The sequence below is a fragment of the Equus caballus genome, chromosome 31 (genome assembly GCF_041296265.1).
Source record: "Equus caballus isolate H_3958 breed thoroughbred chromosome 31, TB-T2T, whole genome shotgun sequence".
NCBI lineage: Eukaryota > Metazoa > Chordata > Mammalia > Perissodactyla > Equidae > Equus > Equus caballus.
In genome coordinates, this window is record NC_091714.1 from 7,274,966 (window position 1) to 7,302,710 (window position 27,745).

Consider the following 27,745-nt stretch of genomic DNA (forward strand, 5'->3'; position numbering starts at 1 on the left):
TACATCTGTCTTCCTACACCTTCTTTATCCCTTTTATTTTTTATGTTATGCATGCACAATCAAAGACTATGAGACATGAAATCTCCATTTTTTTTCCCAAGGAAGATTAGCCCTGAGTTAATCCACAACTAATCCTCCTCTTTTTGCTGAGGAAGATTGGCCCTGGGCTAACATCTGTGCCCATCTTCCTCTATGTTATATGTGGGCCACCTGCCACAGCATGCCTTGATAAGTGGGCATAGGTCTGCGCCCAGGATCCGAACCAGTGAACCTGAGGCCAGAGAAGCAGAGCGTTCGAACTTAACCGCTACACCTCAGGACCAGCCCCTCCATTTTTAATATTGTCCGTTTGGCACCTAGCTTTGGACTATGATACAGTCATGCATCGCTTAATACATTCTAAGAAATAAGTCATTAGATGATTTCATCATTATGGCAATATCATAGCGGGTACTTGCACAAACCTAGATGGTATAGCCTACTACACACCTGGCCTATGTGGTGCTAATCTTATGGGACCGCTGTCCTATATGCAGTCCATTGTTGACCGAAATATCATTATGTGATGCATGACTGTTCTGAATGAAACGTACATTTTCAAGAACATAACTCCAGTAAATTGAGAGTTTTGAAGCATTTATAGAGTTAGATGCTGTGAATTGGATGTCTCTAGCTCAACCAGAGTGTTAGACAAATAAAGCCATTTTAGCCTGCACACCCAGCTTCTGCTGGCTCTCACTTCCCACCTGCCTGTATAACCGCAGGACCTCACCTACCGCATCTCACCCATCATTGTAGGTCTTCTCCAGTTGTTGCAACTCCACGGGTGTGCAGAAACAAGTATGCTTAAATTCCAAGCCCCTGCTTTTGGAAGTCAGCTGCCTTCTGGTTATTTGAGGGAAAGATAACACCATTGCTATGGTTTTAGAGCCTTCTGTGAAAATGGTTATTCTTGCTATCAGTTAACCTTCCCACTTGCTAAATTCTGCTTAAGAGTAAACAGGATACCAAATGTTCCCCACTTTGCTTTGAACTTTTGTCGGCATGACCCCAATATCATACTTTTTCTGCCCTCGGTCTCACAAGGACCTTCCCCATCAAAAAATGGTCCCTGAGCTTCCACCTACACACAGTTTCTTTCTGACGACTCAGACTAGTCTCTCGAGGGCTCAGAAACACCCACTGGACTGTTGTCCATTTCGCTCTTTTCCTTCCTTCGCATTCTAATTAGGTTTGTCTATACCTGATAATCTTGTCGCGCTGTGTGCAGTCATACTAATAAAAATGCGTGTCCATATTATGATCTAAGCTTAGCCTTCATTGTCGCCAGTGCTGTTCTGTTTACACAGCCGTTTCTCCAGGATACTTTCAAAGGAATTATTAGATACCTTATCAGAGCTCCACATTATCAGGGGTTCAGTGGTCTCTTCAGAGCAACCAGTGTGAAATGATTATCCTGATTCCTCGTTTGTTTCTCTGAAAACTTGGTGGGTCAAGCTGTTTTTGAAGATACTGCATGGAGGAAATTAAATATGAGATTTCTTACACTGTAGAAGCAGCATTGTCTTTTGTGACGAGGTAGGATCGTGTTCAAACTTCTTTGTTTTTGTTTTAACTTAGCCTGTATAAAGCAAAACCAAAAATGTCATTAAAATCTTTCATATGTCCTCAAAAGTATTGATAAAGCGAGGACTGTTGGGTTTTACAAACAAATTCATGTTTAAAAAAAAAGAAGAAGAGCAGGGAGCAATAGGAACAGTATAGGATTGCAAAGTTTTATTTTACCGGATATGGATATTTAAAAATGCAATAATAAAAGTATCCACTCTCAATATCATTTAATATGAGGAAGGCATTTTAACAAAAGTGGGAAATATACAGTCTCCAAATAAAGGACTTTCTTCTAATTGGAATAAATTGGCTTCATCACTGGTCATTGGTGAAAACCACACACCAGGCTCAAGCCCTGAGGACTGGACTCTGGGAAGCTCACGTTACCCAGCTCACTCTACTGATGGAAGGGTTCCACTTAGCACTACCCATGAGAATCTATATCCCCCACTGTTTAGAGCCTCTTAAGACTGAAATGGGATTGATACCCAGAGTTTATTAGAAGGCCATGAAAAAAGCAAGTGATTTTTCTTCCTTTTCATTTCCTTCAGAAGTGGTCGTGGTGGAGTGTCAAGAGTTTTTATGTGATTCCAGATTAATTCTCTTCTAATGCACCAGGAACACATTGTGAAAATGGAATTGATCAAATCCTAGGACCCAGTCTCTCTCCCTGGGAAAATGACAGCAGAAATTACAACAGCAAAACAGAACAAAAAATATATACCTATGCATATATACGTATACATATGTATGTGTATGCATACGGTATATATGTGTGTGTGTACATATATGAAAATAATTAAAACCCAAAGCAAGACCTTATTTCCTTAGTTCTCTTTTGCAAGGAGAACTGATCTGTGTGCCCCATGTGAGAGGACAGGAATCAAGGCATACCCCAGATTATCACTACTCTGTTCTCTTTGTGGAAAACCCTGTTGCCATTTGGGACATCTGAAATAGAGCATGCTCTCAAATGAAGCATAGTGACAATTCCTTTATGTACTGCTCATTAACAACAATGGGATTAAGAAAGCAGCCGTGTGTGAACACATTCCAGTTGCTGCCTCCCTCAAACTGGATTGTGAGAAGCTGCTCACGTATGAAAAGTCTTTTGTTAAAGAAATCGTTTTATTCTTAATTCTCTTCTCTGTTCATTAAATTTTTCGTTGAGGCATAATTGACATATGATAAAACACACATATTGGAAGTGTGCAGTTTCATAGTTATGATGCATGTATACACCTGTGAAACCATGACCACAATCAAGATAATGAGCATCTCCATCATCCTCCTGTGTGTCTCTGTTTGTTTCATGTTGTCTCCATCACACCCATCTCTGTCCCCCTTCTTGTCACCTGCAAACCACTAATCTGCTTGTCACTGTAGATTAGTTTCCAACTTTTAGAAATTTTTACAAATGGAATCATGAAATGTGTGCTTTTGTTTGTTTGGCTTCTTTCACATAGAATAATTATTTTGATATTCATCCATGTTGCATGTATCAATAGTTTATTCCCTTTTACTGCAAAGCAATATTACATTTTATAGATATACCGCAGTTTGTATATTCAGCTCACCAGTTGAAGAACATTTGGTTTCCCAGTTTTGGGCTATTACAAATAAAGCTACTACGAGCATTTGTGTACAAGTTTCAGTGTGAACATATGCTTCCTTTCCCTTGGTTAGATATTTAGGGAGGAAGGGCTGGATCTTATGTTAGGCGTATGTTTACCTTTTTAAGAAACTGTGAAACCATTTTGCAAAGTGGTTGTACATGAGAGGACGAACACTTAAGGGGAGCCCCCCATGCAGTTCTCTGATGTTCTCTCCCTGCGCAGCTCTCTCCTCTCCTTATTTGGTCCTGTCTGTCTCTATCTGTCCTCTCCTCCCAAGAGGCCCAGATTTGTCCTCTTGACTCTATGGGTCCGTAGGGCTTTTCCTGGGTTCTCACTCTCTGATCCAGGGCCTGGAGACAGTAAACCGAGGCGGGCATGGACCTCAGCCCATTAGCTCCCTGCCTCTCATGGATGACGAACCTGGGATTAGAGATCGAGTGAAGGGAGATTGTGAAGTGCTCATGCACACACTTCAATTCACAATCATGTTGATGACAAGTTCATACCCTGCCACTCTATTTCCTCCTATAGCTAAGCATCTCCTTAGGAAACACAATATAGCATAAAACTATCTCCATGTAAGTTAAAATATAATCCATCCAGGGAGGTTAAGCATCTAGTATCCCCCTTATCATCCTCTCACCTGCTTCGGTTCACCCTCCACCTCTTATTTATCTTTCTAATCAACAAACCTGACTTTGGTACTTCTTGCCCCAAAATTTCCTCTGATGTTACATTTTGTTTAGGTTAAGTTCTAAGTCTTTAATAATTTCAGCGATTATAAATAATGCTTCTACGAACCTTTGTGTACAGCTCTTTGTGTAGATATATGTTTTTCCTTGTCTTGGGTGGAGACTGAGGGGTGGAATTGCTGTAGTAACATACATTTAACTTGTGAAGAAACCGCCAAACTGTTTTCAAAGTAGGTGTGTCATTTCAAATCCTCACAATAATATTTGAGGGTTTTAGTTTCTCCACATCTTTGTCAGCACTTGGTATTGTCAGTCTTTTAAGTTTAGCTATTTTACTAGGTGTGTGGTGATATCTTATGTTGTTTTAATTTGCATTTCCTTAATGTCTAATGATGTTCAGCGTATTTTCACATGTGTAATTGTCATCAGGTGTCTTCTTTACTGTAGTTTCTATTCAAACCTTTTGTCTATTTTTTATTGTTTGTTTTCTTAATATTGAGTTGTAAGAATTCTTTATATATGTTTCCAGTATAAGTCCTTTAACAGGTGATTTGCATATTTTTTCTCTCAAACTGTTGCTTGCCTCTTCATTTTCTTAGTGGTGTCTTTGACTCCACTTTAATTTTAATTTTGATAAAATCCAGTTTTTATCTATTTTTTACTTTTATTGTTCATTATTTCTGTGTATCTTATCTAGAAATCTTTGTCTCATGCCAATTCACAAAAAAGTTTCTCTTACTTTTTTCCTTCTAAAAGTTTACAGTGTTAGTTCTTTCATTTAGGTCTTTTATCCATTTCTTGTCATCTTCTGTGTTTGGTGTGACGTCAGGGATAATGATTTTGTTGTTGTTGCGATTATTGCTTATGTTTGTCCATTTTCCCCTGCACCGCATGTTGAAATGACTGGCCTTTCCCCATTGAATTACATTGGCACCTGTCGAATTACTGTAGCTTTATGTGTGTCTAAAACTTTCTTTCATTTTGCCAGCTTAACAAGAAGATTTTGTAAAATTTTTGAGCAATTAAAGTACAATTATTACTTGGAAGTGTTTTTAAAGTCCCATTGAAGTTTTCTTCCTAAACCATAGATTGGCCTTACTTAGAGTTTGTTGGCTTGTGTGCTGGCTTAGAGTAAGTCCTGAAATCAGGAAGTTTAAGTCCTTTAACTTTGTTCTTCTTTTTCAAAATTGTTTTGCCTAGTGTAGGTCATTTTATTTCCATGCAAATTTTAGAAATAATTTTCCAATTTCTACAAAACTTGCTGATATTTCTGAAGGGATTGTCTTGAATCTATAGATCAGTTTGGGGAGAATTATCATTTTAACAGATGCTACACCGTCCATTTGGAGGACCCTTCCTTCCTCTTCCCTATGAGGCGAACTGCTGCACATCCTTAAAGACCTACTTCAAATGTACCTCCTCCGGGAAGCCTTCTTCAAATCCATTACGTAAAGTTAGACACTGACGTAGCTATATTTATGTCTCTGCTATGATATCATGTTGAATTATGATTAGCATCTTAAGGATAAAGACTAGATTTTATTCTGTGACTTTCCAAAACCTGGTATATGGTATGTATCATACGCTTAATATATATTTGTCAAATGAATTAAGAAATGAATACATAAATGTTGCAAATAATCAATTTCAGTATATGTATTTCAATTTGAATAACTGTCACAGGGATATTGATTTACTCCTAGTCAATTAGCAGCTATGCCTCGATCCAGGGGCAAGTCAACTTCCCAACAAATGTATGATACTTTCTATCTCAGAAAAATATATATGTATTTATTTAAATGATAAAATGGTAGACGTTGTCTAACCCCTCCCCTTACCTCTAAATTTTAAGGAAGCTGTCCAGCAATTTATATCAGTTTAGCATTCTAGCCTATCAAAAACCATTCAAGAGGTTTTCTTATTCTCAGACAAAAAAAAAAAATTTATATGTGTATTAGTTTGCTAAGGCTGTCATCACAAAATTCCACAGATGGCGCCTTAAACAACAGAAATGGATTTCCTATAATTCTGGAGGCTGGAAGTCCACGATCAAGACATTGCAGGGTTGTTTTCTTCTGAGCCTCTCTCTTTGGCTTGCAGACTGCCGTCTTCTCCCTGGATCTTCACATGATCTTCTGTGTGTGTGTGTATCTGTGTCCTAACCTTCACCTTTTATAAGGACACCAGTCAGATTGGAGTAGGGTCCACACATCTTACCTCATCTAACCTTAATCACCTCTTTAAAGACCCTGTCTCTAAATAAAGTCACATTCTGAGCTGCTGAGGGTTAGGACTTCAACATATGAGCTTTTAAGGGATGCAATTCAACCCATGACAATATGAATGTACACACATACACATTTAAAAAGTTTATTATTATGTCTTATTAAACATATTTTTTAAAGTTTATTATTAAACACTGTTTTTAAAAGTTGCCTAAGGGATTCAAAGTATTCACATTGCTTTAGAGTAGAAACAGACTCACTCATTTTGATGAACTATTTGATTATCGGTAGCCAGTTTCACATCCTGAAGCATGCCATCCCAGATGGTGTCTTTCATCCACCTACATTCCCACATCCTACTGATTGTATATTACATCTTTTGTATTTTTTCACTGTGAATGATGCCTTAAGAGCTTTTGTCAAGGAAGAATTTATGTATTATCAATATAAAATGATCTGTGTTTTTTGTTTCCAAAAGTTCTTGAATTGATAAGGTGACTATTAAATGTTAAATAATGTTAAGTCTGAAAAGTAAATTTTGCCCTTGGGAACAAAGTTTGCTACTCAGGACAATAAGCTGATAAACAACTGGAGTATCTGGTCGGTTTTTTTCGCTTTATTCCCAGAGCACAGGTAGCACCAGTAATAGCCCATAATCTACATTTCTCAACCCAATTCCCTGTCAAGTTCTGTTCTACATTTTTATCTCACTCCTTGGCCTTGTTCTTTAGATTCGTTATCACTATAAACATAAGTCTGCAACTCATCCCATCACCCATCTTCCTTCCTGAAATCTTTTACATGGTGGTTTTGTAACTTAGGGATTCACAGTAACATGGACCATATCTTGTTCTCATATTCTCAATACATCACTTGATTAAACTAAAGCCTCACAAAATTGTAATTAGGAAAACATGAACTAATTATTAGTGCTCTTTAATTCTGCTAAAGATTAGACTATTTTTAAAGTTTAAATAGCACATATCAGGCAAATCAAATGAGTGAAGAAAATTTCCTCGGAAATCTGTAACTCCCATCCTCGTTAGGTTCAGAGAGGGCTTACCATGGAAATTGGGGAGGTTTTCTTGCACATTGTGTTTGCAGATTTCTTACTGTTTGCAAAAATTTTCAAATATTCTCAACTGATCCTAGGTAATTCTCTTCACAGTTTAATATCAAACATCTCTCCAACTTAATTATGATCTCTTGAAGGAAGGATCTGTGTTTTCTGTTTTTATGTAAAATCTCGCTGGCCCCCCACCACACAGTCAAATGCCTAGCGGAAGCTCAACAAAACTTAATTTAATATTTAGGCAAAAGTTTAGTCATTATTCTTGTCTTCTGTTCTGCACTAGAGCCCTTTGTCCTCCAGATTAAGCACCAGTGTGGAGAGCATCCTTGGGCCCCCTCCAGTCTCCTTTCATATGACTCAGTGATGTCCTTCACCCTCTGGCATACACTCATATATGGTATAAGCTCTCTCTTGTTAAAGAATAAAGAAAATTGAGCACTGACTGTGTAAAGTTTTACTGCCAGGCGTAGGTTTGGGGGAGAAAAATAGGACAGTCCTTTTGAGTCAAAAGGTCACACATTGTCCCTGTCCTATGTTAGGGAAGCCAAACCTTTGAGTGTGCATCCAGGCCCGCCAGTTCCATAAGCAATGGCTACCTGGGGACCATCTGCTCCCCACAGGACAGGCTGCTTTGTGATCATGGCATTCAGCTGCCTCGGCTTCATATGAGAGGTGCCTAAGTTGAGGTTGTGTTGCCCAGGCAGGTCAGCACTGGTATTAGCAGCCCGGGTGACCAGACCACTGTTTCTCTCTCTATTCCTTGCTTTTGAAGCAAACAGAAAAAGAAATCTCCAATATTTTTTATTGAATTTCTTTTCTGATCACTTTGGGCACCAATTTATGGAGTATGGCTGCTGTAAGGGAAGACGTCTTGCACCCTAGGATGAGCTGAGCCTTTTTCTTGGTTGAGCAATAAGATACGTAGAGCTACCTTGCAGTAGAAGCAGCACAGACAGAAGTGGGCCTCACTCATTCTGTGTCCAGGCTCATGTGTGCTCAGGAGGCAGATATGAGAGAGATCAATGTCTGTTCCAGGTGAACTGAGATATAGGGGTACGCTGTCTTCAGCTAATAGCTGCCACCTCTCAAATAAAGAACATTTAGATGCATCAAATGATAATCTTCATGTGTTCTGGAAGATGATTGGAGGCTTGCCTCATTGTAGAGGGAATGGAGCTGGAAAATAAAAGTGTGAGAATAGACTTCAGGAAAGGATTCAGGGGTGACTGGCTGCCATCAGAGGACAGATGGTGGGTGAGCCCTAGACATGCCTTACTGGAGAAACAAGAAATAGAGGAAGCTCTGGGTGTGTCCACGTGTGTGTGTGCACTCAGAAAGGCCACAGGAGGCGTCCCTGGGGGATCTTGAGGGCACACGCAGAGGGTTGTTGAGAAGAACGCTCCTGGGTCTGATCAAGGTGCAGGATGGATGTTGGAAAGGCGTTTCTTCTATCATACAATATTGAAATAAACATGGGGTAAATGTTAAGAACAAAATGGTGGCAGGGAGGGGATTTACTGACTTGGAGAAGATGATTTTAACGTACCAGCTTGGGATTGAAACACATCATTTCTGCAGTAGCCCAGGCAGAAAATTCATGGCTGTATAGCTCCCACTGTGAAATTTCCTCAATTTGTATTCTTCTGTAGTGGGTAGTAAGTGGAAATGTGGTTAAATGGGTAATATGATAACCTAGATTCTCACAACGTGTGAGTTGAAACCATAGTCTGATTTATGCCAGGCCACTGTCACCTTCGACAAGTTATTTAACCTCAGTGAATAGTCTAGCTTTCTTGTCTGTAAAAGTAGAAAGTCATGAAGACCTGTTTACACATGTGGAAAATATCAGGTTCTGAAGGTTAAGTAATGGATTTGGCCCTTGTGCTATAGCAGAGCTAAGAAACAACAGCAATTGTATGGGGAGACAGAATCTAGAAATTTTCTTCCAAATGCTCAAAGATGTTTGAAACTGTATACCATGTTTTTTGTTGCTATTGTTGAAAAACTCTGAAACCCATTGAGGTACTGGGGCAATGTCTAGCTGCAACAGGGTATGCTCACAATAAATACAGCTATGTTGAAACAGTGTTACAAGTTATTTTCTATAAATTGTCAACCTCATCCCTGAATCTCTTCAACCCATTAGGATTTGCTTCAGTCCTTCCAACCAGTTGCTTTCTTCTTCTCCTTGTGGGGGTAATCTCACCAATGGAAGAGTGGGGAAGAGGACGTAAGGGGCCCAGGGATACATAGCAGAGAAGGAGGTTTCTCATGTCCTTGCAGATTCTGGGGTGGAAAGCCACCAGCCCCTGCATCACCCCTTTGAAGGGGTGTGTCTGCAGAATTGTCTCAGAAGATTCAGTTCTGAAACCTAACAAGGTGTGGCAGCACCTACACATCGCTATTATGTTTGGTAATCACTAGAGCTTCACAAGGCACTTTCTTCTGCCTCCTCTTGACCAAGTCTACACATGCCCGGTCCAAGCAGCCCTTCCATATTGTGCAGGGCACTTGGAAGAGCTTGAGCCCCTTTCTGATCTTCACCATGGGGAGGAGAGAGCCTTGAGTGCAGTATGAGATGGAGGTTTAAAATGGGCTGTTCTAAGGCTCAGTGACCAAAATTAGATTAATATCTGAAAGTGACCGCAAGTCAGGGAACCTGAGAGGTTGCTAGGTGCGCCCGCTGCCCAGCAGGTGTATTTGACAGAACACGGTAGTATCAGTTATTGGAAAAAAGCAAAGCTGGGTCTTGTCTATAGCTCGACAAGCAAAAACTCCTTAATCAAACCAGTTACACTGTAAGGTCAGTGTTCTCCGGGAGTCTCTTCCAGGCCACCTTCTCTCCTAATTTTATACACTGTCCATGGGTGACCCCACCTACTCCTGGGACTATATTATCATCTACCGGCTGATGGGTCTCCAGAGCATTTTCCAGCTGCAATCTTTCCCCTGAGTTTAAGAACCACCTTCTGCACTTATTCACATGACATCCCAAAGACATCTCAAACTCAGCAGGCCTGGAACTGAAAGAAATTTTCCATAGTTCCAGTCCTGCTGTTGCACCAGATCTGTGCATAGCGTGTCATTCAGGGGTCAATGTGAGTGTCCTCTCCTCAGGCCTTCCCTGACCACCCAATTCATAGCAGCCCACCACCCACCATCACATGGTTCCATCTTATTTTCTTGCTATCACTTTTCATTAGGTAATCAAAGTCCATTTCCCTTTTCCTCTCCATCATGTGGGAGTTGTGGGCAATCGACACTCCCCAATCTGTAGTCAGCTGTCTGGATGAGACCAGATTAGTTCATCAAAAGAAATGGTCTGAATGGAGGGCAATGTTGTTTGCAGCCTTGAAAAGCGGAACTGATGGCTTAGCTCGACACCAGTAACCTACTGCACACCTCTTGACATGGTGGGACTTGTTGATCTCTGGTCCTACTTCTGTTTTCCTTCCCTTTGTGTCCCTGTTCATTCATAATCCTTCCTTCATTTGGTCAGTCACTTACTACGTCATATAGAGCATGAGCATTTACTAAACACCAGCCAGAGGCCAGGCACTTGGGATACCAAAAGATGACCCTGTGTTTATGGAGTCAAAAGCTCCAGCAGGAATAGGCAAACCTTTCCTGGAAAGGGCCAGAGAGTAAGTAGTTCAGTCTTTGTGGTCCATCCAGTCCTTATCACAGCTACTCAACCCTCTCTTTACAGAGCAAAAGCAGCCATAGATGGTATGTCAACATGGCTGTGTTCCAATAAGCTTTATTTATAAAAACAGGCAGTGGGATAGATCTGGCCCCTGGCTGGAGTTTGCTGACCTTTTGTATGGAGAGCACATAGACAATTAAGCAAATAGTTATAATAAACTCTGTGGTAGGTGCTGTGAGAGAGCTCCGGCAGGGTGCGTGGGAGCACAGAGCACAGCAGAGGACACTTGACCCGGGGATCTGACCCCTCTGTCCTCTCCTGCTGGCTCCAATCACCAGCTGGCCTTATTGGGGAGGATGGGAGAAGAAGCTTTAAAATTAAATTGCCTTTTAGTTGTTAATAGTTATAGAAGATATTTTGTCACTTTTTAAAAAAATACTGAGATCCCTTTTCCTATTTTCCTTCACTGTTCAGGCTCAGGGCCTTCCTTCTGACATGTCTTCCAGAAGGTAAAATCTCCAGAAATCCCCAGATTCTCAGCCTTGCAAGCAGCATGTGCCTTAGTTCAAGAGGTCATATGAAGTTGGAATCCTAAACATGAGTTGTGTTTTGCACATTATTTCAAGTAAGGTTTAAGTTCCACCAGCTTGTGGTAGGAAGAAAGGTTGTCATCATACAAATTGAAGATCATAAAATCTCAGTATCCAAAAGGTCTTTAGAGATGGTCAGATCTAACCTGATATTTCACCGACTCTCATTTCATGAGGTTTCCGTGGTCAGCTCCTGGCACAGCCAGCTCAGGCACCCCATCCCGTGGGTCCTTCAAAACCTCCCCCTAACCTCCACTGCCTTGGGATACTCATGGCAGCCAGTCACATCTTTGCACAAAGTCCCTTATCTCAGTTTTGTACATGAATTCATTTGGGTTTGTGTTGTTATGCCATGTTGGCTTTTGTTATTTTTAGGGAAATATTTTGGGATACTAGACATCACTTTTCTGGCTATATGTAATACAAGAAGCTAAATTGAGAGAATAATTTTACTTACTCTGCTCCACAAATTCTTGTTATGTTAATATTTTAATACTGAATCCATCTAATACCTCTGAAATTTCACAATACCTCCTTATATTGAGATAGTTTCATTATAGATCTGTTTTAACACGTCTACAGTCTTTTAGGCAGATTCTTCATTTCAAATTACTCTACTTCAGAGGACCTGATTCTTAATGTTTCTTTGATAAAAGACCCAGCATTCTGTTAGCGTTCATTCCTTCATTTTAAGAATGAATGAAAGACCAATGAGAAATATTCTGTGCAACGTTTTCGCGAGCCAGCAGCCAAAGATGTAACATTTTTAAACCACTCTGTGTCTGTAATAATTTCTTATGTTAAATAGCTCCTAACATTCATAGCCACTGGATTGATTCTTAGCACGTTAATATTTCCTGTCATGAGATCTGGGGATACACTAGAGCAATTTCATTCACAGTGGGGTTCTTATCTAAACAAGATCTGTCTTCATATCTTTCTCAATTTAGCAGAATACTGTTGCAGTGGATCTGGGCATTATCTGCTTCTAGCTGTTTTTCACAAAGGAAAAAACAAAGACAAGATATGCGCATGGTTGGTATGTGTTACAGATGGCATCTCTGACAGCTAAATAGTTGTGCCACACAACAGCTCTGTGTGAATGATGTGACCCAGAAAATATTTTATATTGTCTTCTTTCAGCATTCTTTAGCTATACACACTGACAGTCTGAATAGAGTGTTTTCTGAGATTATGACTCTGAAGCACTTGAACTCCTATAAATATAATTTTGAGAATCCTTGGACTTTTATAAATATGATTTTGAGAATTGAAATTAATTCTACTAGTTGGGGGATAAGAAAGTAATGTGATCATTTTTCATAAGATGCATTTTCCTCCCATGGGCCAAATACCCTTTGGAATTTTTAATTTTATTTTATTACATGCAGCAGTTATTTCATTATGATTTACTCTTTATTTATGGTTATTTATCAGCATCTGTTTAGGAGTATAAATGCCCTAGCAAGAAAAGTTGAGGGTGTTGCTGGTAAAACAATTCATTGTAATGAAGTACTACAAAAAAGAGTTGACCTCTTTGCTTTTAAAATTTTAACTTACTTTTCAGAAAGAAAATAAGTATTTTTAATTCTAATACTTGTTATTGTATTGTAATGTTTACCATAAAACACTTCCAGAAGTTAATGGGTTATATTTGGGTTCAACCTATCGCTAGTAATTATATTTAGCAATACACTATACAAGCTGTACTAAAGCCAAATAAATATTTTCAAAGATTGATACCATCTGGAGGAAATTAACAATCCATTAATTTCCTCTTATCACTATGACTTCGTATTTTTATTTTGCATAGACTATTTATTGTTAATGGTTCAAAATGTTATAAGTGATAGAACCTAATTCAACTACATTTGAGGTATTATATAAACCTACAACATAGACTTATATTATGTGGCTTGTAAAAGCAGTATCGTTACTTTTTAGTTTTATTTTTGATGTCTGGAAGAATTCAGAACTTTGATAAAGGCTGAGGGGATAATATGAAATTATATGACATGTTCCCTAACCTTACCTAATTTTATTCCCTTTTAAGTGTTTTTTACCTGTTTTCCTCACTTCCTTCTCGTTTCTTGGTCAGGCTAACTCATTCTTGCCTTTTAGATCTTAGTTTACAATTTTCTTCTTTAAGAAACATTCTTTGCCTGACCAGCAGCGCGGGTGACGCTCATTAGTTCGTCCAAAGTGCCCCAGAGTTAGTTATCTCACCATTAGGCAGAATTCCTTGAGAACAAGAACTCTATACCCCCTCCCCATGTTGAGCAAAGGAACCAGCACGTGGTCACTGCCCAATTAGTCTGTGTTGAATTTGAGTTGGGGAGACTTGATGTAGATTCATAAAGCAATTAGAGAACAACACAAATGATATGTAATAACATACTAAGTTACATAAAAATAACACTTTATAAGCATTATAAAGTATAGAATTTATATAGAATTACTGAATAGAAAATTAGAAAATAAGCGGGAGAATAATGTTAGCTAGAATTTTATTGAAAAAGCTTCCTGAAAGATGTTGCATTTGAGCTGAACCTTGACAATTTTTTGGAAAGTGAAGGCAAATAGGAAGAATTTTGCACATAGGGATAAGAACGTAGGAAGAAGGTGGTTCAGAAGCTGTCAAGAGACTGATCTGAGAGAAACAGAAGGATTTGTGAACGGCAATTTGGGAGATACATATTGTGGGGTAAATCTAGCTATGGAGGGTTCTTAATACATTGGCGTTGGGTAACTGCTTCATAATTATGACCAGCACCTGCCATGATGAAAACTACTTTAGATTAGTCTTCCCTAAGCATGCTGATTGAGTTGAGTAGGGGGTCAAGGGTGGGAGGAAAAAAAGTGGAGACAGTGTGAGTTCCGATTTAGATTTCAGCCAGAATGATGCATGAGTTTGAAGAATACAGACTACATCACTGTGTGAAGACCTAACCCATTTGCTCTGGAAAGCCTTACACTTTTGCTATTCTATATCTTTACTCAACTATTTTTATAGCTCCTATTCTTTAGACTCTCTCAAAATCAGTAAGTAGATGTTAAAAAGAAATATGTCTGAAACAGAAAAAGTGGCTGCTACTTGAAAATTTTGTATTTCTCTATATGACGGTAAATGGAACAGGTTAATGTATAAACAGGGCCATAGCTAACTTGATAGGGAGCTTATAAATTAAGGAAGCAATGGGTAGCCACAACAAAATGCCTCACCCAGAGCAGTTGCTCTCAATACACATGAGGTCAAGCTTTTGTCCCAGTGCAGAAAATATGCCTGTGGAGCTGTATTGCATCATAAGCACATATGTGCATATTTCAGTAAGTATATAACCACAGGATACACAAAATTAACTGTCTTCTAGAAATAAAATTGCACACTAATGACAGGAGAGTTTTCAAAGTATTGATCAGTGGGATCAAACTTTCGAACAAATGCCAAGGTTAGAAATTCTTTTGAATTCGGTAAGAGTTAATGCCACAAATGAGGTTTAGAATTACTGAATGAGAATTAAAGAGGAAGGGGAATTTTGTCATTTAGGAAAGGGACCAAAGAGTTTATATTTTCTTAATCATTGTATCTGTAATATGTTTACTACATCATTTTATGTAATATTTGATTTAAAGCTTGTCTAAAGAAGGGAATCCATTAGTATGCTCAATATCCTCTCTGTAGGGACTGACTGCACTGGGCATGGGCTGTCTTGGGACCTCTTCCACTAACCCCAGAGACCGAGTTAGGTGGTCTTTAATCTCATCCCTAGAGTAGCACTTACTACACTATGAAATAATTACTTGTTTGTCTTCAACCTTATAGGACTGTGACCTCCTGAGGGGAAGGACCATGTCTTGTTCACTTTTATGTGACATCGACAGGACAATGGCTGGAAATAGCAATTGTTCAAAAGTATTGGCAGAATGGGTGAATGAAAGTGATTCCAAAATGTAGACATAATAAGAGTCATTTCCTTGGGTATGTCGTATATGCTGAATTATTGGGACTTCTGTGAGTAAGCTTGCAGAGCCAAAGTAAACCCATTTTTTGTGCAGCAAAGTGAACTAGATAAAGCAATAAGAACGTGAGCAGAGGAGGGAAGAAGAAACTGGAAGGGGTGGTTAATGAGCTTGTTCAGGATCTGCCAGTGCCTTAACAGGATTCTGATTCCAAGCAGACTAATGGGCAAATGAACTGACTTCAGGATTTTAAACTTGGCTGCTAGAAGGAATTCTGAAGGTCATTCAACTGCTGAAGCTTATTTTGATTCCTAAAAGTTGAGTCTATCAATTAGTATCTTGGATCCGGGGCCTCTCCAGTGGCTGGGATTGCTCACTTGGCTAACTCAAATAATGAACTCATATGACATTTTGTGGGCTAAAATGTTATCGCCAGCATTTCTGCGGGCAGGCGCTGTATTGGGTACTTCTTTGTCTGTAGTGCATTTGGGCAATTACTAGGTAATGTTGCTAAATATAGGTTAAACGAAAATGCATTTGGTTTCCAAGATTTCAGCCATTTATTTATTTATTGTTTATAAGCTATCTCTAACTAAAAGGCATTTAAAGTGACCGTTGTTAAGAAGATAAATTCCAGTTATTTAATGGCGTAGCTTTCCTCCTCTAATTATTTTTATCTAATCAAATGCTTTCTTAAATTCCCAGGAGTCATAGTTCATGTACAGAGAGTTTGTAGAGAGATTTGAAAGATTGCCAATTGGGGCATAACATTTATGTTACTGTTGCACAAATGAAATACTGTTAAAACAATGTGAATTCTTTCAAGGGTCAAATGTTAGCTAAATTTAAGGACAAACTTTCTCCCTCCACTGAGGAGATTTTATTTTTATCTCCTTAAGGATTTGTACTTAATATTTTTATTCTAACTTGCATTGCTTTTCATTGCATTTTGGATGATTATACTATCCCTAAATATGTATTTCTCTTGAGTTTTGCTTTTCATTGCCGTACATGAAGAAACTACCTACAGTGGATAACTCAGCATTCTCCTCCCACGGTCTGTACTTCTACAACTTCAGTCTCTTTTCTTGACCTGAAATGTGTTCTCTATCTCCACGTGCTGTGAACCTGATCCTCCTGCAAATGCTTCTACTTTCATGAATTCTTTTCTGATCTGCTATCTAAATGTGATCGCTTCCTCCTCTGAGCCTGTATTAATGATATATTGCTGCATTCAAAAAAGTATCCCAAAATTTAGTGGCTTAAGACAACAGTAAATGTTATCTTACGCAGTTTCAGTGGGGCAGGAATCTGGGAGCAGCTTAGCTGGATGGTTCTTTCTCACCATATCTCAGGAAGTTACAATCAAGAGTCAGCCATAGCTGTAGTCACCTGAGGGCTTGCCTTGGGCTGGAGGGTCAGCTTCAGAGATTACTAACTTTGGTGGCTGCCAAGTCAGTGCTGGGTGTTGGCAAGAAGCCTCAGTTCCTGGCCACGTGGACTGCTCCATAAGACTGTTTGAGTGGCCTTACAACATGGCTGTTCACTTTCCTCAAAGCAGGTGACCCAGGAGAGAGCACAGGCAGAAGCTGCAGTGTCTTTTCTGATCTAGTCCCAGAAGTCACCCATTGTCATTTGCGCACTTTTCCTGTTGATCGAGCAGGTCAGTTCATACAATGTGGAAGGGAACTACACCAGAGCATGAATGCCAGGAGGGTGGGGATCACTGGGGAACAACTAGGAGTCTGCTTACCACAGAACCTGCGAATATTTCCTACATCTCTAACATAACTTAAAATATCCTGCCCTGTATCTCAATTATTTGGGTCTCTTTCCTACCAACTCTGTTAGATTTTCGTTTCCTTTAGAGTTTAGACTTGCTTCCTTATCTTCACATATCTTGAAATTTCTGGCACATTGCATTCAATATATGTCACATTCAGTTGAGAACTTGGAACCACAGCCTCTTTCTTAATGGGTATAAATGAAGATGTACATGTGGAAAAGAATCAGACAAACAGAGACGGGGAAATAGACAGACAGATTTTGGCAGAGACAGAGTGAAGGAGAGCAAATGAGAGAGAGTGCATGTGAACAAATGAGGTAGAGAGCAGATTAAACTGAACATTTTCTCAGATAAATATGAAAACATCGATACTATTCTTTAGACACTAGAGAACTAACTTTACAAGAGTTTAAACATTTGGACTGTGGAGCAATATTCTACTTTGTGTAGTTTACATGAATGGCTTGCCGTATTTTTCACTGAGACTCCTTCAATGATGCCTAATATTCTGTGAACAGAGGATCTTTGGATCACTCCTTTAATAAAAGCAGGGAAACCATTGCTTACAAATAACTCTTCAGTAATGCCAAGTACAGCATTTATAATTTCTTTTACATATGATTGAGAACTTTATTTAATCTTTGATTAACTTCTCTGTAACCTGGCTCATTGGGATAAATTCATTTTCCAGATTGGTCAATTAACATTTATATATAATTTGAGCAAAAGGCACAGAGGAATGCAGGGAGGAACATAAGACCCATGAGAAGATAAGTCTTGGCAGGTCCTCAGAAATGTCCCTCCCATCCATCTTCTCATTTCCATTTCTGGAACCACCAGCCCACCATAGTCCAGTTCCTTAGTAACTCATGTCTAAGCTATTAAAATGACCTCCAAACAGTTCTCATGACTTCCAGCTTCTTTCCCTCCAAACTTTCCTCAGAATTAAACTTATAAAACATCTCTCTCTTCCCATGCTTAGAAGCCTTCAGTGAATTCCCTGACCTAGAGGTCATATTCTAGGTTTGTCTCCTAGAATCGCCCCTACCACTGTCCCTGGTCAGTGTCTGCTCTGTCCCCAACGCTTTTCGTCTCTTCTCTCACTCTTTTCCTGATACATCCTCTCAATGAGCCCAACTGATTGCTTTTCTGTTTCAAGAATTCTTTTCCATGTCTGTATTTTCTTCCCTGCCCAGATACCATGCTTCTATCCAGTAACCTTGTGTCCATCTTCTCATTCCTTTAAATTCAGCTCAGGTTCCTAATGGAGCCGTGGTGACTCATACTTCCCTTGTCTCCTAACTTCTGTGGCACTGGAGTTTGGTGACTACATATACTTCCTTGTAATATTTGTTCCACGTGCATCTTGTGTCCCAAGGCTATGCCCTGTGATTGTGTATATGTGTTTGTTTCCCAGTGCTTAAACCAATTACAACTATAAAGTACTTATGCATTCACTCAGGGCTATATTCCTCACGAATTTATTAAGTGCCTACTTTATCCAAAGTAGATGCTCAATAAGTAATTGAGTGAAAAATGTATGAATAGGAGCAGAGAAACTATAAAATAAAAACATTCTATTCATTTATCCACTGGTCACAATCAGTAACTACTGATTGCTTAACTATGTTGTGCTCAATACTGTATTTAGTGAGGCATGAGTCATGAAAGGATGAAACAAATATGGCCTCTGTTGTTTCATGACTTTTCTGTTGTTTCGTGTTTAATGTTGACAGCTAAGGGGGTAATGTATAAAACACTGAATAAAAGTGAAGGTACTATCTGAAATCCATTGAGGATAGACCTTATGGATAAAAAGGTAAAGAAAAATGGAAGAACCAGTGAAGAACTGGGCTCCAGAGAAAGTTCCTCGTAGGTCCTTAGTTTTGAACTGGACCTTGAAATTTGGGATTTTGATTTGAATATAAAGGCTAGTATATACTACAGGGGTGGATTACAATGAGCACGAGTCTAGGAGTAAAGGAACTAGAAGTATGCTAGGATAGCAAAGGATACTCCCAACTGATTAGATGGAGGCAGAGAAGGGAACAAGATGAATGGTAGAGTAGGGGCGGTTTATTTCAGGGGGACAAAATGGAAAAAAATAATGTAAAGTCCCTAGCAAGGTTCCTAACCCAAAGTGGGTGCTCATAAATACTACTATTGCCCCTTTTCCTCTTTTATCTAGCACTTAGGAAGTTAATTATGTAGCCTCTCTAGCCATGAAATGATTTCTACTCATTTCATTTCTAAGATGATTAACCTAATAACCTTTATATGGGTGTCATGTTTATCCCTCACCGAACTTTTTCATAAGTACTAGGAATATTCTTAAGAGAGGAGCAATCTTGCCTCATAACTATATCAAGAAATTTGACTGATAATTCTGTATGAAATACATGCATGTTTCTACATTTTCTACATCTATTTCATTATCTATGCATCTACCAACATATACATGTACCTATTCTATATCTATCTATATCTGCATATATATATCAATATAACAAATCTATATCCTAAAGGAGTCTCAAGCCCTGGTCACCATACACTTCTCAAGCCTTAACTGCTGCCCTTGTCCATTTGCCATTAAAATTGCACAGGAGAGCACTTGAGATGTCACAGTGGGCCACCTGGATACCATGTGAATTCTTCCCTGCCCCCATGTGTAACGGCAGCTCTTCCTCTTCCTGATGACTAGGATCAATTACCCCTGCCAGTTGGTCAATTTCCTTCCTGCCTATATCTCAGTTCAAGGAGGTTGAAGTGAACTGGTACTGCTGTAGCTTAATTTTCAGTAGGGCTCTTCCTGTGTCCCCAGGAGGATGTGCTTCACTCTGTGGGAATGGAATCCCTGGCGCCACACAGCCTGCAATTGCCTTGTGCTTCATTCTTAGTGGGGGGAGGGACAAGATGAATATTGTGTTGGATGTGTCCCAAACATTGGACCTCTAAAACCTTCCATAATGTGGGGGGCCCCTGAATCTGCATAGAGTTTATCTCACACCATGGCCTCCAATGTATTTACCATTTCTTGCTAATGTGTTTCAAATAGCTGGATGTCATCAATAAAGTAGAACAGTCGACATTTTGTGGATTGTCTAGATGGTGTAAGTTCTTTTGGACCGCGTTTTAACTGAATGACAAAATGATAAATGTGTACTGTTGTCCACACATGAAAGAGAACTCTTTCTATTCTTCCTTCTAATAGAAATGGAAAAGAACACATTTGCTAGACCGATGGCTGCAAACCACGCACCATAACTTCTCTTTGGGACACTGGCAGTAGTTCATCTACTGACTGCTTTGGCTTTATAAGTTTTCTTTTTATTTCTTCTATAGCATAATTGCTAAGCTTTCTTTTTAACCTTGTTATACCTAGGAACATTTTTGTAAATGTTCTCATATTTTCTCCGGTGTTTCCATGTGTTGATAGCTGATTAGAAGTCTGCAGAGGCTTAGTTGACCATGTTGCTAAAACGAGAATGAAGAATATTTTTCACAGAACTTAGCTCTGAGAGAAGAAGGTAAAATACAGCAGCTCTGTAGGGTCACACAGAGTGTGTAAGGTGTGTGTCCGCTTGTGCATGCGTGCATCTTATGTTAGAAATGGGGAAGTGTTACATTTTATCATCTTCAAGGGGAAAGTTGTTAGAAGAGAAGGGGTTGAAAGTTCAGAACACAGTCAACGCCTAATTGAAAAAGGCCCTGGAAATGGAAACGGCTCTGAAAGGACTTCAGTAGGTTCAGAGATGGGAAATGAAAGTACATAAAAGCACGTAGGGACACTCTTGCTCAGATTAAGTCGATCATTGTTCTATAAATCCATAACATTAAAACATTGTTTTCTTTCCATTTTTTTTGTATTAGATATTACTTTGAGATAATTGGGGAAACAAAATTTTGACAATCTTTTAATTGTTAAGAAATTATCTTCTACATTATAAATGTTTAATATCAGTTTTTCTGGGGAAAGGGCTTTTGAAAAGCTGTTTTATCTGTTAAGAATTGAGTATGAGATAAGAAAACATTTTGTATTTTGTTATTATTATATAGAAAATAGGCTTGTCTAAATAAACTCCAATGACTTTCTAACTATTAAAATTCCCTTGAGGTTGATCTCAATATACTCAATTTGTCTCCTTTTTGTCATAAACTAGTGTGGTACATTTGCTAGCAAAAATACATGGTTATTCAGGGGAATTTTTTTCCTACAAAGTATTTTAAAGGAATCCAAAATTTTTATGATTCATATATATTGGTTTATTAGTAAGTCTTAACCTTAATTTAAGAAATTGAATATTTGCGAGATACAGAGGTGGCACAATAGACAAAATTTTATGGTAGAAAAATCTCTGCTGGATCATCTTTTGTTTCTAAATTCTAGTTTTCCACTTGCCAATGAGTGACTGTTTAAATACCTACTTTGATGCAATAGTACTTTTTCTTTTGAGTTTGAGGAAGTTCACATCCTATATATTATTATGATTAAATTCAAGGAACATTTATTCAAAACCTTACAATGCCTGGTACTATGAGAATACCAATATAAAGTAGATACGGTGTCTATTTTCAAGGAGGTCACAGTCTATAAGAAGGAGAAACATATCAATACTCTGATGTAATAATGGATCGATAGAAATATATAAGTAGATGGTATGAGTCGTAAGTTAATTGGGAATTATGAATCAAGGAAGGCTTCCAGAAAGAGGTTATATCTGAGCTCAGGTTTAAACAGCTGATTAGTAAATATGTTACTATAAAAAATAGAAAAATTGGGAAAATCAATGTTCTATGTAGTTAATTCAGTGCTTCCAATTTTTAAGATGTAGCAGTGATATGAGCTCAGTACTTAACAGTAGAGGTCTGACACAGAGCATGCCCTACACACCTTGCAGGATTACAGGAAGTGTCCTACAGCACATGTTGTCTTTCCACCCTTAAAGGTACTAGAGGAAATGTCTGTCTTTATCTATGCAGGAGCCCTGTCCTGGTTTTCCAGTGCAACTACCGCCATGTGATGTGCTTAGACTGTTTCCACTTATACTGTGTGACGAGACTTAATGATCGGCAGTTTGTCCATGACCCTGAGCTTGGCTACTCTCTGCCTTGTGTGGGTAAGTCAAGCACATTTCCCCCCATTTCTAATGCTAATTAAGAACAGACAGAGAAGAACTATTGATGTAAAACTATCTTAGATATACCCAATCCTTAGCTGAGGGGTTGAAAATTCAAATATCTATTTGATCAGTGCTGGGCAAGAAATATTAATATTTGGATCCCCAAAAATATAAAACACTAGAGTGTGAAGGGGCTGTGTTGAACTAGAAAATGCATAGCCTGCACAAAGGCATGGAAAATAAATTTTAAAATATTATTCAGCCGAGGTACACAAAGTCTGTCTATGGATGCACTGTGCAAGTTATAGATTTATTACCCTGCGTCTAGAACAGCACTATCCACATTTTTAAATTGGATGCCTTAATCCTAAAAATTTTGAGCACATACACATCTATATGAAAAGATATATATTTAAAAAGAAAGAAGAATGAGATGAAGCTGAAATATTTAATATTTTACATAATTTTTGTCTTTCAACACTACAAAATATCCTTTACTTGCACTATACTATTATTATTATTACATGTTTTTTTTAAAAGTGAGGTGAAATTCACATAATAGTTAATTACAATTAACCATTTTGAAGTATACAGTTCAGTGGCATTTTGTGCATTCGCAATGTTATGCAGTGGCCACTCACCTCTCTTTGGTTTCAAGACTTTTTCATCACCCCAGAAAAATACCCATACCCATTAATTCATCACCCCCATGCCCTCTTGCCCATCTCCAGGTAACCACTATAGTCTGTCTCTATGGATTTGCCAATTCTAGATGCTTCATATAAGATGAATCACATAATATGTGACCTTTTGTGTCTGCCTTCTTTCACTTAGTATAATGGTTTTGAATCTCATCCGAGTCATGGCATGTATCTTCGTTTCTCTTTATCGTTGAATAATATTTCATTATGTGGATATTCCAACAATTTGTTTATCCATTCATTTGTTAGTAGCATTTGCATTGTTTCCATTTTTGTGCTCTTATGAACAATGCTGCTATGAACATTTGCATACTTGTTTCTGCGTGGATATATGTTTTCATTTCTCCTGGATGTATGCCTAGGAGTACAACTGCTGGGTCATATGGTAATTCTTTGATTAGCCTTTTGAGTAACTACCAAACTATTTTTCATAGCTACTGCAACATTTTGCATTCCTGCCAGCAACTCATAAGGGTTCCTATTTCTCCACATCCTCACCCACACTTGTAGTTTTCCTGTTTTGTTGTTGTTGTTTTAAATAGCCATCCTATTAAGTGTGAAGTGGTATCTCATTGTGGTTTTGATTTACATTTCATTAATGACTCATGATGTAGAATATCTTCTCATATGCTTGTTTGCCATCTGTATATCTATTTGGAGAAATGTCTATTCACGTCATTTGCCCATTTTATAATTGGGCTGTTTGTCTTGTTATTGTTGAGTTGTAAGAGTTCTTTATGTATTCTGGATACTAGACCCTTATCAGATAAGTGGTTTGCAAACATTTCTCCTATACTATAGGTATCTTTTCACTTTCTTGATAGTCATTTGATACAAAAGAGTTTTTAATTTTGACAAAGTCCAATTTATCTGTTTTTTCTTTTGTTGCTTGTTTTTGGTGTCAAATATAAGAATCCACTGCCAAATCTGAGGTCATAAAGATTTATCTCCATGTTTTCTTCTAATAGCTTAGCTCTTCTATTTAGATAATTGATCCATTTTGAGTTAGTTTTTAAATTTGGGGTGAGGTAGGAGTCTCTACCTCATTATATATGTATTTTTAACGACTGCAGTGTGAGTAAATATGCTTTACTGATTTCAAAAATTGTGGTTTGAAACTACGTCATACCTTGATTCGATGGTCAGGTTTTAAGTTCAGTTTATTTCGGTACTTAGTTTTAATGTTGACAATAGCTGGTAAATATATCTTGAAATTATTTCACAGATTCAAACTGAAGAAGCTAATTGCGTTGTTGGCTTTGTAAATTATGATACTCATTTTTCAATTGTATCTGCCAATAATGCAATGTTTTTTAAGTTAAGGTTCACATAATACATGTGTCAATATATTGTAAAGGAAAATTCTTGAAGGGTATTGTGTATTTATATTTCAACAAAAAGTTTCAAAAGTCAGCGAAACGCTTATTTGCAGATTGGAAGATTCCGTTTTTAGTATTTTTAATGTGATAATTTTGTATTGATAAACTCTCTTCCTTCAGAAAACCATATAACATGGAAACATTTCTAAATATCCATTTCAAATCCTCTACATACTCAAGGCACTTTTAAAAATCGATTTATTTCTCACTTATTTTTAAATTTTTAAGCAAATTAAATGTAAGCAAATTGTTTCCCTGTATTATGTAAAAAGACCTTTCAAATGTTATTGTAGTTTTTTTTTTATTTTGGAAAAAAACCCTGGATTGTCTTGAATCTTTTCTCAACAGAGACACTCTTTTCATTTATTACTTGCTTAATTTTTAAATGTCTTGCTTAGTGTAATCGCTTCACACCCTCCTTAGTTTATATCTCAAGGCGAGGGTCACTGTTAGGGATAATGGTGCCTCACATGGTCAGTGCCGCCATTTTCTCTGTTGGCTTGTGCTTACTTTATCAGAGCTATCTTTAATTAATGGTTTCTTTGCAGGAAACTTCTTAAGTCACTTATGTGTTTTAACAGAGTTAGTTAAGTAAAAATGAGATAATGTACCCATAATTCTTTTAACTGATCACAAGTAATCTTCTGTGAAAGGGGTCTAACAAGAATGGCCCCACTCTCTAAGAGTCTGTGTGTAGGACTCCCACAGTCCCCAGGGATGCGGCGTCTCCACTTCATGACATGTGATCCTCTGATATGCAGACCACGGTAGGAGAAGTACCAGTGTCAGCCTGTACATTAAGTCTTAGCTAAGCTTAATTTTTCATAGCTTAAATAAGGCTTGCATGGTCCCAAATATTACCATCCATAAACTAATGAATCATTTTGCGCATATCCTGAGGTGTACACAGAGCATCAGAGAAGCCAAGTTCACATTCTCTTTGGGTCACTACCTTTGTAACATAGGCCAAGTTACTTAACCTTGGTGTGCCTCAGTTTCACTTTAAGGTAAAATAGGGATAATATAATAGCACCTATTATGTGGATGAATTAAACTAATGCCATATAAAGTACCTTTAGGTTAAATACTGAAGACAGCATGCAGTGACTATTGGCTGTTGTTGTTTTGGTTGTGATGTAGGAATGTATTCCCACAGACAACATATATAATGTTTTGTGCATATATGTGTATATTCATAGAGGAACATGTATTTAGACATTCTTTAACTGTAGGTTGGTGTTTCCTCTACTCAATGCATAAATCAACCAATTATCAAGCATTATTCACCTATTCATCCATCTGGCCATCTTTTCCCCTTGGCTTATTTGACTTTGCCTTGATTCATGGAATATAAAACAAGATACATAAAATAAAGTAGGAATAAAACAAATAAAATATCAAAGCTTTTCAAGCTATAAATAGAAACAGCAGACTATCAGGAAGAAGAATTGATTGAACCCATATTATTTCCATGGCACAGTCTTCTCCCATGGTGGGTTTAATTAAAAGGTTATATCAATGTCTATGAATCTTATAAATAAAACAATAATATGTATGAAAAGCAAAAGTGATGGTTAATCCTGTAAAGGAACTAAAAATGTATTGAAACGTCAGCTTTATGGGAGCTTCATTACTCTAGCAAGGCTCAAAGTCATACAGCAAAATGGGCATGTTGCTGGTCTTGTTGATCATGGTGCTACAGAACATTTCCTTGATGGCTCTTGGCCAACCTCAATAGTTCTGGGTAAAATGACTGGACCTCAAGAGTCAGGCCCCTGTGTTGTCTTTGGCTTTTGGAAGCTTAGGCATGGCCCTTATTGACTTCTCTGAAGAGATGTCCATTTACCTTTTCACCATTGCAATTTAAAATGCCAAGCCAAATGGTTTTAGGCCCCTGTGGTGACCACTAGCTATTTTTGGATTATAATTCTTCCAAGAAAATTAAAGCAAGATTTATTTATGTAATCAAGGGCATTTTATTCCTAAAGCCATCACCTTAATGACAAAGTTCATATCTAACCACTCTGGCACTGGACTCCACAGATTGAATCCACTCCTTGACTTTTCTGACCTTGGGGATTTTCATGAACCTGTAAATAGGATAGATTCCTTTGTAAATAAGTATTTAAATTTGCTTGGTGGTTGAATTCCTACTTTGGCATAGCCAAAAGACTTTTGATGCTCACAAAGTAGAATGAATCATCCCGCTAGGGCAGCGTGGGTTGACGTGAAGTAGGTGTCTACTTCATGCGCACACTGTTGGAGACTGCTTTTCCACACTTCGTGTAAATGCAGCTCTTTAATCCTCACCCTTCTCCCAATCCATACATTCATTATTTAGTATCTCCAGAACCTGGGGACCAAACCATTCACTAGTGTTTGAATAGCGACATTGGGAGAAAAAAAAGCAAAACTGAGATCAGTTTTCTGGGACTATTAACTATATATCAAAACACAGAGGCTGTAAGTAGAATCAGCAAACTATTTTTCAAACTATACTGGCCCCACAGAAGCCACAAAAAAGCTAGATAAAGCATTTATTTCTCTTGCTAAATGACCCACATACCAAGTGTCTTGCTCACAATGTCCGTGTAAATTCACCATTTCTATATGAAATGTCTAAAACCTCTTACCACCGAAACAAATGTAATGAGATATTCTTTTATCCATAGTCTGGTCTTTCAAACCTCTTTCATGCTCTTTAAGCTAAACACCTTCAAAGCTCAATTTTAGACACAGACTTTCTTTCAGGTATGGCTAGTCGACAATGAACCAACCTTTTCCATTGATATAATTATTGTGATGAATACTTAAAACTGTTTTAAAACACCTTTCAAGTACACACTCTGCTTCCTTAGTGTGAGCTGCTCTTTTGACCAGAAATTTTGTTATGCTTTATAAGAGTGGGATGGCAAATTTTATTTCCCTGAGAGTAAAAATTAAATAATGTTGAGCTGATACTGAGTGCTTACCGTATATAAGGTGCCACTCTGAGTGCCTACATACACACACACACACACACACATACATATACACACACATACATACATTACATACATACATCCATTTGATCCCCACAAAACCCTCTTAGAAGGGATGTTGTCATTCTTCCATTTTATAGATGAACAAATTGAGGCTCACTAAAGTTAATTAAACTGCACAGAGTATTACAGCTAGTAAACCACTGAGCTGGGGTTTAAAGCCAGCTAGGTGCGACTCTAGAATATGTGTTCTTAATCACTATATGAATAGGTAAGCCTGAAAACAACAAAGTACTATATCTTTGAAACGTCTGTGAAAAAGATCAAGGGCAGAGTATCTAATTTTTATCACTTTTTCCATAACGA

The 27,745-nt window shown here is 38.1% G+C and overlaps 1 protein-coding gene across 8 annotated transcripts in view; it reads left to right on the forward strand.

The window, feature by feature from the left end:
* Positions 1 to 27,745, forward strand: part of PRKN (parkin RBR E3 ubiquitin protein ligase) — a 1,205,440-nt gene that overhangs the window by 781,113 nt on the left and 396,582 nt on the right. For all 8 annotated transcript variants that reach the window (XM_005608125.4, XM_005608126.4, XM_070256476.1 and 5 more), the window contains one exon: positions 22,179 to 22,315. In XM_005608125.4, coding sequence (XP_005608182.2) covers positions 22,179 to 22,315 — 137 coding nt within the window. The remainder of the gene's footprint in view (positions 1 to 22,178; positions 22,316 to 27,745) is intronic.